This window comes from Acanthaster planci, linkage group LG08 (assembly GCF_054643075.1).
Source record: "Acanthaster planci isolate LZ-2023a linkage group LG08, COTS_SCS, whole genome shotgun sequence".
In the NCBI taxonomy this organism is placed as follows: Eukaryota; Metazoa; Echinodermata; class Asteroidea; order Valvatida; family Acanthasteridae; genus Acanthaster; species Acanthaster planci.
In genome coordinates this window covers 7,275,066-7,291,835 of record NC_141784.1, presented here as the reverse complement: position 1 = coordinate 7,291,835, position 16,770 = coordinate 7,275,066, and the positions used below count along the sequence as shown (strand labels likewise).

At 37.6% G+C, this 16,770-nt stretch overlaps 1 protein-coding gene across 20 annotated transcripts in view; it reads right to left on the bottom strand.

The window, feature by feature from the left end:
- The window catches only part of LOC110985623 (CLIP-associating protein 1-A-like), an 80,222-nt gene that overhangs the window by 26,832 nt on the left and 36,620 nt on the right, over nt 1–16,770 (bottom strand). For 10 of the 20 annotated variants that reach the window (XM_087139627.1, XM_087139626.1, XM_087139638.1 and 7 more), the window contains 15 exons: nt 15,601–15,624; nt 12,959–13,037; nt 12,318–12,391; nt 11,995–12,087; nt 10,731–10,876; nt 9,978–10,113; nt 9,528–9,598; nt 8,428–8,565; nt 6,700–6,876; nt 6,186–6,253; nt 5,105–5,137; nt 4,117–4,275; nt 2,015–2,032; nt 594–683; nt 73–246 (listed from right to left, as the gene is read on the bottom strand). In XM_087139627.1, coding sequence (XP_086995753.1) covers nt 73–246; nt 594–683; nt 2,015–2,032; nt 4,117–4,275; nt 5,105–5,137; nt 6,186–6,253; nt 6,700–6,876; nt 8,428–8,565; nt 9,528–9,598; nt 9,978–10,113; nt 10,731–10,876; nt 11,995–12,087; nt 12,318–12,391; nt 12,959–13,037; nt 15,601–15,624 — 1,480 coding nt within the window. The remainder of the gene's footprint in view (nt 1–72; nt 247–593; nt 684–2,014; nt 2,033–4,116; nt 4,276–5,104; nt 5,138–6,185; nt 6,254–6,699; nt 6,877–8,427; nt 8,566–9,527; nt 9,599–9,977; nt 10,114–10,730; nt 10,877–11,994; nt 12,088–12,317; nt 12,392–12,958; nt 13,038–15,600; nt 15,625–16,770) is intronic. The other 10 variants (XM_087139630.1, XM_087139635.1, XM_087139644.1 and 7 more) reach the window with 6 other exon arrangements.

Genomic DNA, 16,770 nt, shown 5'->3' with positions numbered 1-16,770 from the left:
GCTCTTCAATGTACTTCACTGATAGTGTGAATACCAATATTGACTAGGAAATAAGTAAACGACCAAACTCACCAAAATTGTATCTGCTGGGGCTGGCTTCCCTACTGGTGCCCTGACTACGAGGCACTGGTATCCCGCTCTTATTGCGTCTTCGTGCTGCAGTAGCTGTGCTACCATTCACAGCTAAGCCTTGCTGTATACGGAGTGTTGATGGGGAACTAGACCGGCTATTTGTCCGACTACCAGCTAAAGGTTTGCAAAACAAAAAGAGATATTCTTTATTGCAAACATACATGTAGGTTTTCATATTCATTACATGTACGTATGCCCTGAGTATTAGAATTATAAATATACGTCGGTGAAGGACAATAACCTAAATTAAAGTTAACGAATCTTCTTTCATTGATTGCTGCACATGAAAAAGTTTTTGCTTCAAAACTAAAGCCAGATTTTGAATTGTGCACATTAGCAAAAACAGGTTCTTCACTTGCCAGCTAGTATTTTAGCTTAGATTGTGTAAGCTCTACAAAACTGAGCTTTGATGTAAGGTCTTAAATGGAGGACGGGGGGACAAGGGATATGAATAATCTTACGTTGTGACTGAGAGACACCAATTCTGCTTTTCGTTCTACTTGTTCTACCCCCAGGTGTTGGGATGGCACTTCGTCCTGGTGTAGTTGCAGCTGAATGTAAACACAACACAAACAATGCACAGATCAGCTTAGGAATCAAAAAATTATTAAGAATGTGACTGAAGACACAGAGTTTCCAGCATAACAAACACAAAGCTACATGTGCCAAGACAAGGCATCTACAAAGTGACAAACAAGGCACTTCAAATGGTAAAATATTGCTTAAATGGGCTATAATGTAAAAATTTAGGAACTTGAGTCAAGTGATTTCTTTCTCTCTTTCTCTTAGATGCCAACTGTTTTTTTTTAGGTGTAGTCTGAGCCATCACAAGTCAAATCAACTAGTAACAGGGAACATGAATAACAACCAGAAGAACATCTTTGCCAGTTTATTTTAAAAACTTGTTACTTAATCTCAGGCTAGATGACTTGTGACTGACTTGTTAAGGCCTGCCTACAACACTTATTTTTGCAGTTACGTCCAATACTTGTAATGAAACTCACAAATGAAAGTGACTCAACACATTTTCAGTAAATAAAGACAGGAATGAAGTAAGAATTAAATTAGAAAACAAAACGAGAACATTATTTTGCTAAAGACGTTTTCAAATAGTCTTGTTTTGCAAACAAAACACTGCACTTGTTTTGCAAACAGAAAAATGCCCAGATTTTACAAAAAATCCTGAGAAGCACAAGGCATAGTGACACATGCAAAGCAAGCAGAACAAAAATAAGGCAACAAACATTTTGCAAGAGCTTTACGGCTTAGGAATATAAATTTGTTGCGACAAAAACTACTGCAAACTTGACTTTGCTTAAGTTCAATGAGAGATACATGTACTTCCCGTATTCCACAAGTACAACAGTACTAATCTTATAGATTTATGACAACTGCATATGAAGAATGACAATTTGTATTGTAGGAAACTGGTTTCAACAATTTTTTCAAAAAGGCAAAACAAAATTAAATAAAAAATAAACTGCAGCATACTGAAGTGAACTGAATGGTGAAAGCTGGCAAAATGCATTCAAAGTGAATACATACTGCATGTATGAAACAGCCACAACTTTCGGTATGTATATGTATGTGTTGATCTTCAGCATGACACATGAAATCAAAAATCACTGTAACTCACTTTTGGCTACCTGACAATTGTCAATACTACACTTTATCATACAAACCAACAAAAACACTCAAATCTGGGCCAAAAACTAAATAGCCACAAATGTCCACACCAACACCTGAACAAAAAATCACCATTTACTACCCAGCAAAGCCAAAGCCTTAAACAGCACATTATCGACTAACAGCAAAGACTTGAACCAAAATAAACAGCCTCCTGAAGAGAAGGTTGAGGGGTCAAAAGTTAATAATACTACACCTCTTCTTCTCCGTACATCTGCTCCCAATAAGTTGGTTTCAGAATGAAATTATGAAAACCATATGAGAAACAAAAAAGTGCGCCAAGAAAATATTTAATTTTTGCTCTAACTTTTTTCCAATAAAACATAAATTGCAGCTAGTTTAGGGCCGGTGACCATTTAGACCCGGTTTGAAAAGCCCCCCCCCCCCAGGTAAGCTCGCCCTGTTGCAAAAACCCCTTCCATACTTGTTTGCAAGTACTGGTACATGTACATGTGATCTATCCCAGAAGGAACCTGCTTGTGGTTTTCAATCCTTCAGCTCTATACAATGTTTACACTAATCCGCTTAGACCCCTATTCATCTGTGGGAGCATGGTGGGGGAAGCCTTCCATCAGGGACTTTGAAATGCCGATGTGCAGACAGGCCTGATACTGGCCTGGAGTAGCCTGAATACCAGGCAGGCATTACACAGGGTGGGCTACGGGGGCCCTTTTCAAACCAGGTCTAAATGGTCGTCGGTCCTTACCATGCTTCTTTTGGCATTCAGGGACTTTCTTAAAACTGAAAATGCCATGCTCTGAATGAAAACACTATTTGAATTATACTTGCTTTTACTTATTTTTATCTGGAATGAAAAACCTTAACATGTAAAAGGTTGACAAAGTTAGACCAGATCACTTATTCAATTGACGCAAGGTGCATTTTACTGCTACGTGTACAGTGTAAGACTTTTCACAGGGGTCGAAATTAACTTGGTTTCTATGGTAGCCCACAGGACTAGTGATGTCATTGTTTTACTAGTCCTTTGAGTTTTTCAGTAGTCCTACAAAAATGCTAATCGGCCTAAGTACAGTAAAACAACGCAGGATTCTTTTCATTTACATGTATATAAGTATGGTTTAATATGCATTATATTTGCTATTCCACATTTTATGTTACTCTCCAGCAGGCATGCAGGTCCCAGGAGGCGAACACTGCTACTTTCCACGATTCTAGTCCCCAGACTAGCAACGTTCACTTTAGTTTTTGCAAGCCAATATAGGATTTTCACATTAAAACTTTAAGTTAAAGTAACCCAAAACAGCATTCATTCACAATTTTATTTCCTACTTGCTTAGCAGAGGAAGGATTAATGATCGATGTCATTGTCTGCATTTATATTGCTTGCACAATTTTTAAAATCAAACTAAAATAATTAAGTTTTGGATTTTTGGCACTCATATCGTTTCCTAAATTGCGCGAATCTGAAAAGACGGTATCGATCCATGTGCGCTCGGAAAATTGTATTGTTTCTAACGCAAAATGCAATTGGCCGAATCGTTTCATTCTTTTAAGTAACAGCCAGTAGAAATCAATCTTATGTGCTGAAAAGACTATTGTTGTCGCTTCAAACACGCAGGCTGATTGGACAAAACGCTGAATTATTTTCGCGATAGCCCAATAGAAAACGTTTTTTCTCGTTGCACAATATATCGTTAAAGTGTATGGGGTACCGTGAAATCCACACGTACACTTGTATGATGCGTACAATGTCGTGTGGCTGGCCTACGTGTGTAGAGTATCAGCTCGACGTGGATACATGTACACATGGGCCTTGTTATGTATGGAAAGAACCTGTCGTGTCTACAGTGTAACTGTAGGCTGTACAAATGTACATGTACATGCATCTGCAATCAAAATACCACTGCACGGCATGGTGTTACATTTACAGTGTGTATTTCTTTTCATGCCCCCGCTAAAAAAGGCACTAGCCCGTCGGACTACCGACAAGTAGAAACTACTAGTCCTCCCACTAAAACCACTAGCCTCGGGCTAGCGGACTACCGCTAATTTCGACTCCTGATTTCAGATCCATAGATGAGTAATGGGAAATCTAGTCATGAATCTAGACTAAGTCTGGCAAACATGCTTAAAAACCTAGCAGGGTCAATGACTTCAATGTAAAGAGTGTACCAACAGGCTATATCCTGATTTCTATTGTGAAGACTTCAGAAGTAATTCAGGTACTTGATGCAAGTATTAGGAAACATCAAGGCAACACAAGTATTTAAAAAATGAAACAGAAACATGTTTCTGAAAGTAAAACCTCCAAGAATCAGGCATGCATGGTTAATTTACCCAGCAAATTTTCCCTAGATGTTGACTTGGATCGGGGCATACGAGCCGCCATGCCAGCGGCACTGGTGTTGGAAGCGTAGCGGGAACGTGACCTGGAAGCAGCTGCGAGGTTGACCTCGCTACTAGATCGTTGGCCAAGGGCACCACTTTTGTTGCCATCTGCGATTTGTGGGGGGAGGGGGTTATGGTAGATGACAAAAAATGACAAATTTTTTGTGGAAAAGGTGATGAATGGATGAGGATAGCACATACCACAGACAGACGTAAAAGGAAAGACATAATGAACAGAAAATGGGAAAGGAGAAGAGTGGATGTAACAAGACAAATAAGAGAAGGGTAGCCAAGGTAACAGAGGACCAAAGAGAGATGAGGGCGAGAAAACATATTTAAGTTTGACACATGGAAAAAAGATCAAAGTACAGGATGAAAATGGGGATATGAATCAGCAAGATTTAGCAGAATAAGATATGGAGAACATGAACAGCAGGGTGGTATGAATGAGAGAAAAACAGAGAATAATTGTCACTAGAGCTTAGTATACCACTCAGTCACTGCAATATTGTTAATGTGCACCCTTTATGAATGATTTGCTGTGTGTATACACGCACTGCCCAAGTATATATGTTCATGGATAAACCAGTTAGATGCCATCACCTCAAGTAGTGCTACCTTAACAAAAAATGAACCCCAGCAGTTTGCCTTTCTGAAGATGCAGAAGGGGTTCTGACTGCAGATATCAGGTCTGGAAATGATTACTTTTATTCTGTTTCTCTGAAACGTTTCTGACCAATGAGCCCTTTGGTTTGGTTCTTGGACATCCCACTGGGATAATAAGATATGCCATCAACCATTTGCAACTTTAATTTCTGAAAAAAAGTCCTTTTTCTTAAAATGTTATCCCTGTGACCACTGCAATCCAATACCAATTTTGCTTCTTCAGAAACTGTGCTTAACAGAGCTACATGTAAATTCAATTCCATCTTTATACCTTTTTTGTCTGTTTGCGTATGAGGCCTATACACTAGGAAACACAAGTGATAATAGAGTGACATTAATGAGAGAATAATTAAACGGTGAGCTTTTCTGATTGAAAGTTCATACTAAATGCAGCTACAAAGTATAATGACACTTTTTAAAAATTGATAGGTGAGCTGTGCTAATGTGAAGAGAAAGATTTCAATATTTCTTAACAGATAACTCAGTACTAATTGCTAAATTCTCATTTTCAAATTTTAGTACTATGACAGATGATTGAAAGTCACAAATGCCATGTTTTGAAATGACTGAACTTTGTGAATTTGGAACAATAATGCTTCACCACTTCGTGCCGGGGCATTTTTCAATGTTGATGATGCTGGGCCGGCATGACTATCATTTTTTCCGTTTTCAAAATCCTTAAAAAAATTCATCATTTCATTTAACGATCGTTTATAGCCGCACGAAGTAATCTTCAGGCACTACTCTAAGTTGATAGGTGACCTTCATTGACGCCCGAGTATTTCAGCCAGGCCTGCAGCCTTGTAAACCGAGCCCAGATTGTGCGGTGTTATATAACTGTCTTTTGTTCACGAACCTGACTCAGTGCACTGCTGACCTCTTTTCAATAGGGGCCAGATTAGCGTGCAGCGGTGCTGTGTGGCTCAATGCTGTGGTGGTGGAGCGCTTTTGTCCCCGGTGGTAATCTGCTCGCTCTCAATGCCCCAAACCCTGGTATAGGGTTTCAAAACAAGGCTGGATTATCACCACTTTTGAGAGTGAAAAATGCCGGTAATGCCCAGCAGCCTGGTCTTTTGTTCGGAGTACTTTTTTTGTTACAGGGCCCTGTTTCCTTTGTCCGAAGTTCAAAGACCCCGGCAACCCACATAAACCATACGTCTCCGATCCCGGAGTCCCCGGCAGGAAGTGGTTAATGTGTGTACATGAGTATCACTAACAGTTAATTAATTTTCAGGTGTTTTGCATAGTGGTTGAGAAACAAAATTGAAATTTTACGACATGGAGCATTATATCTGTTATTGGGTATGTCTTTGGTACTGCATTTACAATGTTTACATGTCTTGTTTTGTTACCTATTTCAGTTGTTTTCCTCCGTGTTGATCTACTGGCATAGATTGACCTCCTTGGCAACGTTGTGGAGCTGTGGAAAAAAAATGAAAATGAACTGTGAACTCAAGTACTAATACAAACCACTGATGACTACTAACCACTAATCAATTATGATTTCTGGAGAGGAAAACAAGAAATGAATGTGCTCTTACATGACTGTGAAAGGGCTAATCAATTCTCATCCTTTCTAGGTAGTGGTCTCTTTTTGTTTGGCCTTTAACTTCTTTGTATGAACTAACGCTTCTGCTTCGTACCCGTCTGATTAAAATGGCCCCTAAAATTTCTTATAGATAACTGGTATCTGCACATGCCACTGACCAAGTGAAAAATTACCTTAATACTGATCAAAGACAACAGATATAGACTATACTTGAGCTCAACTTAATCAACACTCTCTGAATCCAAGTCCTAATCTAAAGTCAATCCAAACAATCAGTACATTCTAAGTTTAAGTTAAAGGACAAACATGTCTGGTACCTGACATTCTCCTGTGAACCAGAACTGGAAGCCCTAGAAAGGGACTTGGAACTAAGTGATCCTGAACTGGAGGCTCCACTCATATCTCCTTGCACAGCCTTCTGCTTAGACGCGTCAAGTGAGTGGAATAGTTTATCAGCTTGAACACGGAAATGTTCAGAGAACTTCCAGAAAGCCCTATAGAAAAAAAGTTGCACTAATGATCATTGATCTGGTAACAGGAAAACCATATAAGTGAGAGGCTTCTCATTCATTGAATGAACAATTTGAACAATTCAGAAAACCTGTTCCTATATTATATTTTTGGATTTTTGAAAAGGTTAACTTATTCAGATAAGGAAAGAAATAAGAAAGTGAGGATTCTTAGGGGAAAAATGTTCCAAGGACTTTATAAATTCAAATAACCCTAGGGATGGAAATATCTCAAAATACAGTGGTAGCAATAATAAACTACAGACAATATGAGTCACTGAACAAATTGACTATTTTTCTTTTCAACTTTTCTATTTTTGGAAAGGCTATATACAGTATGTTGCATTTGAAAGTTAACGCTGCGAAAGGGAATGGGAAAAAAAGCGAAAGGAATTCGCTTTCGCATTTTGACCCAACTTTTCCCCCCTGCGAATTCACAACGAATTCGCAGAAAATCGGTAGCAAAAGGGGCGAACGAGGTGCAAAAACAGTGCGAAAATCGTGCGAAAACGGTGCAAATCTTTTGTGAACACGACATTTGCGAAAACATTGAGAAAAAAACAGTGTGCAAAAACAGTGTGAAAATTTTGCAAAAGCAGTGGGAAAGATTCCGAAAATCATCAGTCAGGATGCCCCGGTACGTGTAGATGCAGTGCGTGCTTCGCAATGCAATGCAACATGCACGAGGTCCCGTTGTGGTTTTCGAAGAGATTTAGTAATATTTTTTTGATTGGTGTCCCGAAAACGTTGACATAACCTGATACAAGCCATTTATTCCGAAATCACGGTACAAACATCTGCCAATACATGTAAACGTAATTCACATGACAACATGTGGATACATGTACATGTGCACATATGCAGTGCACATGTTGAGCATCCATCCAAGTGGGTTAATTTAAACGCTTATAAGACATGTAAGAAAGCGCTATATAATGGCAATCTACTGTAATTCAACTGTTCGGTATTCAGTGCTTGTCTCCACCCTCCACCATAGCCAGCTTTGATTTCGCCTGTCGCATTGTATTTTGCTCAAAACCGAGAAACATACTGCATTGAAATTTTAATGCTGTCTTCCTCAAGTAATCTGAATATTCCTAGGAATTGAAGAACTTTTCTCTCAGACTGATTTTCCTCAACTTTCCATATTCAAAAATGTGCATGTTTGAAATCCGTTTTTTCCCGTTTTGTGAGAAAATCTGTGAAAATTTTTTCCCATTTGTGGGAAAAAGCGTGAAAATTTTTTCCCACTTGAGAGAAAATCTGTGAAAATATTTTCCCACTTGTGTGAAAAGGTGTGAAAATATTTTCCCACTTGTGTGAAATCTGTGAAAATATTTTCCCACTTGAGAGAAAAGGTGTGAAAGTATTTTCTCACTTTTGGCACACTTTTTCACAATTTGTGAAATAAAAAGAAATTCCCTGAGAAGAGAAAAAATGTGAGAAAATTTTCCCATTTTGGTGTTAACTTTCAATCGCAATGTACTATAGTATGCATAAGGTATTATTTCAAGAACCATCGAGTGGACAACATACTTTCTGGATAAAGCTCTGGCCTCACTGTCTGCATCCTCAATGCCTTTATGTACACATTCAGACAGAGTGTTGACATGTTTCTCTAAGGAATGTGTCTCCCAATCAGTCAGAACATTCAGCAGCAACTGACAGGTTTGTCTGTTAAGAAAGTGGAAAGTTGCTCAGTTTAACATAGTTAATGAAACAATGTGGGTGTGGCAGTGACTGCAAGGAATGAGCTACACATGTACATATGTGTCAACCTTTCAGAAAGAAACAAGTGGTTTTGAAGTGTCATGACATGTTCTGTTTTCCATAGCTGTTTTGCAAGCAAATGTCTTAACCACTTGCTGCCGGGTGCAACTTGAAGTTGCATGACGTAAATCAGGAGATTTTCAAGATTTTCTGTTTTCAAAATTCTTCAGAAAATCGTAACTTCATTTACTGGACGTTTACACCCACACGAATGACTGTCTGGTGGCTACTCTAATATAACAGATAACATCTATTGATGCCCGAGTATTTCAGCCAGGCCTGCTGCCTGGTAAAAAGAGCCCAGATTGTGCGGTGTTACGTAAGTTTCTTTTGCATCTTTTCAACGGGCCAGATTAGCGTGCAGCGGTACTGTATCGCTCATCACTGGAGCACTGGAGCGCTTTTGTCCCCGGTGGTAATCTGCTCATGCCGAATGCCACAAACAGTGGTATAATCTTTCAAAACAATGACGGATATTCTCCCCTATTGACAACTGAAAAAATGTTAGCAAATCCAAGGTCCAGCTCTTTTGTCCGGTTTTGGGCTCCCCGGTTTCATGTATAGAGCCTATGTGCCCGAAAAGGAAATGGTTAATTACTTGATTGCTTGACAAAAACTGATCACTGTTCATTACCAAAAAGTAACCTGCTAATCCCCCATCTTTACATGTACATGTAATTGTTAGCTGGTTTTCCATGACAGATCCACAACACTGGAACTGGCAGTACAATGTATTTGGAAGTTGCATTTCCTAACTCACATTTTCACAAACACAACCCAATTTTTGTATATTCCAGGCTAACAATCTCTAACACACGTATCATCATGTAGTTTTCAACACAATTAACAGATAACCGGGTACTTACTTCCTAATTGCAATGGACTTGGATGTGATGTTATACTTGAACAATGGTATTAATCTCGGTGAATGAGTGTGCTGCAAGAAACAAAGTTTTTTTCAATAACCTGCAACTACCAGTATAAAGTAGTAACAATACGACAGCATCATAGAAAGTTAGGGTTTGTGTTTATTTAGTTTCAGGATCAATAACAAAATTCAAAAAGGCGGCTTGAGACAAAATGGTCTCTATTTGTAACACTCAAAAAGTACAGACCTATTAACCCCATCTGCCAACCCTTTAAAACACTGACATAACAAACAGTCTAAAAAAAATTTGAAAATAGTCTTGATGTTGAAGTCTGTACTGTACTTCTTTTAAAATGTTTCCTAAGGTGGCTTTCTGTAATTGATATCAACTAAGGATGATTGAATGATGCAATACAATTTACATGTACATGCAAGTACCAGTCCCTACCTTTAATATGATAGTCAGACACACGCTACCTGAGGTTGACATCACCTTGGCACTATTCTGCAGTAGACTGAACAATGGGGGTAGTAACGTCTCTGCTACATGGTCAAATTGTCGACCAAGTTTAACAGAAAGAAATCTGTACAAAACATAAGCGTGGCATAGATCATTCTTTAGATTACTGAATCATCTGTGTCAAAAATATAGCTAAAGGTAAACAATGGTTCAATTAGATGTCATTTTACTATTGGGCAACAGCAAGGCAAGCAGATACAGAAATGGTTTCCACTCCTTAGATACTTGTGTAAAGATGTACAAACCAAACTGAAATTGAAATACTGTTACAAAAAACCCACACACAAGAAAATAAGAAATATTTCAATACAGAAAGATCTTACAAGCTATATATGAAGGTTATGTCCAGTCAAGTGAATTCTTCAAAATACTTCTCAGAGTCAACATTTCCATGTGGAGGTTATGTCCAATCAAGTGAATTCTTCAAAATTCTTCTCAGAGTCGACATTTCCATGTGGAGGTTATGTCCAATCAAGTGAATTCTTCAAGATTCTTCTCAGAGTCAACATTTCCATGTGGAGGTTATATCCAATCAAGTGAATTCTTCAAAATTCTTCTCAGAGTCGACATTTTCATGCAAGCAATATAACTTTGCATCATCAAAGCAAAACAAACTACCTGACTGAATGTCAGGTATCAGACTTGTCATACAGCAGATGGCAAACAAAGAAACCAACTTACGCCAATGTAATGCAAGCTTCCCTCACAACCTGTGAACGTAGATCTTTCACAGAAAACACTAAGGCCTCCTCAATGACACGTAGGCACGGCAAGAAACAGTCATAGTCTTGTGCTCCAGCTATGACTAGACTCCGAAGTTTCTTCAACTGTGACACAGACAAAATATCACTGAATTGGTATTTCACAGTGAAATCACATGTGGAGATATTTCGTCCCCCTCCCAAGAAACAAATGTACCTTTTAAAAATTTGTATCAGATGTGCCCACAAAAAATGCACATAATGGCTTCACTCTCACGGCGAAGATCCTATACATTTGGAGGTTCTGTGTTGGAGTAAATAATATAATTGACTCTAAAAATTAACAAATCTCATGGCACATACATGTAAGTAGAGCCAATGATTTTCCACAATATTTTGAACCAACAGTTTGAAACGGAATCCATTACTTGAAACAGAACTTAAAAAGGAGGGAAACTCTCAGCACAGTATCAAAAATAAATGCGTACCCGACCCTTATAGAATGCTCGCTTTTAATGAACAAATTATGTTGGAAACTGCAATACTCCAGCACAGGGCGAATGGGGAATTTCCGAATTCAGACTGAGTCCACATAAACGCCTTGAGACGAGACAGTAAAATGGACATCAAGTTGCATTTGTCTTGAATGAAATGAACCCTAGTGAGCTTAGTGTACCACAGCTGATTTGACCCTTGGAACTCTGCTTTACTCACAAACATGCATTTAAGGCCCAGATTTGATGTTAATTTTTTAAATTTTGTCGTACCACTGCCAAATAAAAATGGCGGTTTTATGTCCAACATTAACATATTGTGATCATCGGCTGTTGCATTCACAACCTACTCTATGACTGCACTGTACATGCATTAAATCTAATTTGAGTTTGTATCAAAGGAGTGTCACATGACTTGTTCGTAGATTAATCGTAGTATCATGCTGGTGAGAAATTGAGGGGATGCTGTAACTATCAAGCAGATTTTTTTCTTGCCTAAAAATGTTGGAAACATTGTAGAGTATTTCCAAACTGGCCACTTGTTTCTTTCATTTATTTACTTTTTTTTGGGGGGGAGTAAGATTGAGCAAACGGTTTCCATGCATAGTTTATAACTTGCTCTCCTTTTTATGCTTACTAAGGTATGAAATGAAATTTGAATTTCGCAGAAATAGATTCTGCCAAATAGAAAATGCCCACTTTTGAAATGGAAAATCATTGGCTATACATAAGACATTCTCTATGACTCACAGCATTAGTTCGCACTTCCCAGTCTGCCTTCTCATCTTTCATTGTTTCATAGAGTTTATTCAAATCTTCTTCCACAGATCGATTGCTGTATATCTGTCATCAGGAAAAAAATAATAAAGAACTAGATTGGAAAAATTGTGATTATAAGGAATATGCTCAATTTGTACAAATGTAGTTGGTAAGTACCTGTGTAGGTCTATTTACATATAATTAAACTCTCATTGCATTTGGGAAACCTGTAAGTATATTACAACAAATGTTGCATGCAGTAGGTTAGAGGGATACACTGCTTATATTTTTACATTTTGTCACTAAAACCTTACGTTTACACTTGGTACATCTTCAAAGGAATTGTAAAAGACTTCTTCATCAACAGAACCAGCTGACGATGAACTGCCTAGAATGAAGAAAACACAAATAAGTAATTTAAAAAAACACTAATCTCTCATTCTTAAAACATCAAAAGAGGACACAATCAGATAAAAATCACTACCGGTATTTGTTTCAGTTAGCAACAATTTGAGAGTTTTCATTCTCACAGGGATTCACAAAAACTTTTTTCTATATCTATCATGTCCAATTTCAATTCAATTTTAATATCCAATTACTTTGCTATTGTCAGACCATCCTTTATTCAAGCTAGATACATCTTTCCATCATGTACATGTACACGTAGCTCCATGATGGCTTCATACACAGACCCTGACAGTGTTGTCAACAGCGCCTCAAGAGTATTGCTGAAAAGCTTAAACAATATTGCGGCTCCTCTCAAACCTCTCCCAATTCTTAGGGCTGTACTGGTAAATTAATCCTACAAGATAATTACTCTGTCCAACATGGGCTTCCTGAAACTAAAACCATATTGCCAGAACATGGCCACGTATTTGAAATCAGCTAAGACCAAAATTAACTTCAAAGCAACTGATTAACACACTGACTTCAGTTACATCTTGGTAACTCTTACTTGCAGTGGTGGGCCTACTCATTGCTGATTTCCGACTGACACCACTAGCAACTCGCTTAGCTTGGGCTTTATGTCCAGCCTTGAATTAATAAGGAAGGAAAAATAAACATGAAAATGAATGTACAACTCAGGAATAAAAGAAGAGAATATCAATGTCAAAACTTGACAAGAAAAGAGATGTAGTGCAGCTATATTTCCAACAATTCTGCAAACTTGTGACAACAAAGAAATAAATAACAGCATGAACCATGAGATTGGAAAAACTTGACAGCTATACATACATGTATATTTCTACTTCTGACATACAGGTATAATCTACACAGTTTGAGTGTCATGTTCTGTGTTAAAGACATCAATTTTTCAGAGACTGAAATATTTCAAGGAATCACAAAATTTGAATCAAAGCAACAATGTTGATGAAGCATTAGTTGCAGTACATGTATGTAAAACTTCCATAGCATTTTACTGGGCAGTTTCCTAAATTCCCCAAACCAACCACTGTGAAGACAACCAATGACAAATTTATTCTACTTCAAACTGGGCCACTAAGCTCTACTTGATGTTTCTGTAGCCGGGTTCTACTATCCAGAATTCCTCAGAACACTTTCAAACCCTTAGCTTGATTCTGACTGATTTGGGGTAAACAGGACTGATTAGTTTAAAGCATGCAAACTCGAAGTAAACGTAACAGAACAAATTTACAAAGCTGCCTGCGAAAAAGAAATACGTATAATATGTCAAGAGTGAAACAGTCTCACATAGAAATACTCAAGAACATGCAATTAAAGAACATTTAACCTACATGTAAGAGCAATGTAAAATAAAGATAGTAACATGGATGTACATTGCAAAGCTTAACGTTCATGTACGGTACAAGTTTACCAGTACCTAAGGTACACAGGCCAAGAATGCAGTCTAAAACATCCTCTCCTAAAATCATCAAGCAAGAGACTACAGGATTTCAGGTGTCTGTGGCATCAAACAGAAAATACAAATGTACAAACAAAAGATGTGGTTGGGGCGTCAATTCCAAGCTCTGCAGAAGGGGATAGCTATGTACTTGGCTAGTCTTAAACACAACCAACTCAGGAGCATGGATGCAACCAATGCCCAAGCCACAGGTGGCGGCATTATCAGCATTGGTTCTCCTGAGCAAGGTCTTACACTTTATAGTTTAAGACTGGCCAAGCACTATATTTATTCCCATTCATAAATAACTTTTTATTCAGATAGTCAAAAAGTCAACATATGATGGATTTCGATGGATTTGGTTCTAAAACTTTACTTTCATTTTCCTGAACACCCCCGTTTATTATTTGATATCAGTTTATTCTTTAGAAAGTTATCCAATAGAATCCCCTTCAATGAACTTGGTGATGGCACGTCGCGTGCACACAGACTCCTGACCAATCAGACTCGATTAAACTGTCCTATATCCATGTGCCAGCGCATGATTTGCGCAGTGGGCATTATCACTTCTCAGCATTCACAACAGCACAACGGACATGAAAAGTAAACCTCTGCACTAATAATATATTGGGAAATACATACATGTGTACCATAGCTGAACTCAAACTTCAAAGGAAAAACTGAAAGACTTTGCAATGTTCTCACAACATAGGGAGTTCTCCCAACATGGGGAATTCTCCCTGATTCAAAATGCCTTTCTGAATTTGTTCATTTCTTTTTACTGTACTTCATTGCTTTATTGTGATTAACATGGCAAACTTCTTTTCTTTTCCTACAAAAAAAAAGTGAGTTTTGCCACTTTTGCAGACTACAATGAACAAAACTCCAAAGTTCTCTTTCAATAGAAACATTACTTCTCATGCAAAGTACCGTACAATGAACAAGTACACTGTACAACATCCCAGTAAAACAATGAATAGAAGTTACATGTACGTTAGCTTTAGCTTCAAGGTTTTAGCATAAGGCATATCTGTATGTTCAACATGTGCATGTACCTGTAGGAAAGTGACAATGTTGTGCGCATCTTTTGATACCTAACCATGATAGGAACTTCTTCTAACCAATAAGAATCCCTTGCTTAATAAATCTTAATCTGGTTTCAATAACAATGTAATGGGAATGTTTAAAAATCTGGTTCACTGAAAAGATTTGGGATTGATGTCAGTCCCAAGTTGACTGCGACAAGTGGGTAAGCAAGCCATTACCTGTATTTCATTAATTTATCTTTTTTAAATTTAAACTGCACTATGACAGCATGTGAAACAGGTGAATACTTGTACATTTGTACATTCAGTATTTAATGCACTTGTAGCTCAGCTTATACATGTACATGTACATGTACTATTCATGTACATGTAATGTTTGTTTTGGGTTAGAACATGAAAGTTCTGCAAATGAATCTGAATAATTAAAAACAAACAAGCTACATTTCACAAATATATGCACGTAACAAATAACATATAACACCATACCGTGTAAATATACCGGTACGTGAAAATAGTCATAAACGGGAAGGATCTATCTGTGAAACAATGTGTATTGTTCATGTACATGAACATGTTGAAAAAGTACGGATATGCCCCTTTCAGGATGTTTTTACAGAAACAAAAGATATTTTTTAAATAAATAATACAATTAGTGGATAATAAATGTAAAATAACCTTAAATTTTACCTCTTCGTTCTCATACAATGTCTCCTTGAATATGAATAGGAAAGGGTAATAAGAACAGTGAGTGCCGCTGAAGATAGACATGATAGAAATGTACCTGTACATGGATGGGCAAATGTCTAAGAGTTTGGCCTCTTGTAAAGACACCTCATATGCATATTTACATAAACATGGACATGCTCCTGTGCAGGATATCAATTTGTTTTCCCATTTTCTTTCTTTTTCATGTGTTACTGATGCTTGGATAAACTGTTTTGGGCATGTTAACAACCGACACTGCGCACCGCATACAAATGTCTGGGAATGGGTTTGTAGGAAATGAGTTAACTATACCAAGTGTCAATAGAAGGATCTGTTGCAGTACCTCCTTGGAACAAAACAAACTCCCTTTTAAAATATGATTGGGCAACTTATCACATGGTTGCACTGCTCTCTTCATCTTTTTGTGAAATGTCTTGCGGCAGAAATATTAGAATGGAACAATACATGTACATGTACAATAGAAAATACATTGACCAATCACCTCATAAATAATGAATGTCTGAATGACAAAATAAAGAAATACATGTACAGGTAAAACAACTCATTCTTTTCCATTCTTGATCAAAAAAGTACATGGACTTGATCAAAACAAAAAGTAAACTTTATGGAATAGCAGTACACAATAGCCAATGAACAAGTCTGGTGACCATGGTAATGGTTATTGATCAATTGCTGAACAAATATTTAACAAAACATCATGTATAAACTTGATGCTCATTGCTTTACTGACATATATGGCACATGCATGCATTACAAATGACACATGGGGAAAAAAGCAAAGCTGACCTAGAAAAACGGTACAGTACACACGTACATGTACAGTACGGGTACAGGTATGGGGTACATTAAAAACTTTTGGTCACTGGTTTCACTGAAATTTAAAATATAATGCAAAGAGAAGGTGATAAAGTTTTTTAAACTTGAAACACTGACATGACTGAAAGTGAGTTCAAAGAGCAATGGTATGATTTTTCTGTAGGTTTCTTTGTTGAACATAAAGTAGATAAAGGTGTGTCAAATGTCTTTTTTTCAATTCCAACATCATAAATAAGAAAGAGAAAATAAGTTTTGGTACATGTAAAGCTCATTCAGTGCAGGAGAAAACATACTACCACTATATGAGTGAAGTAG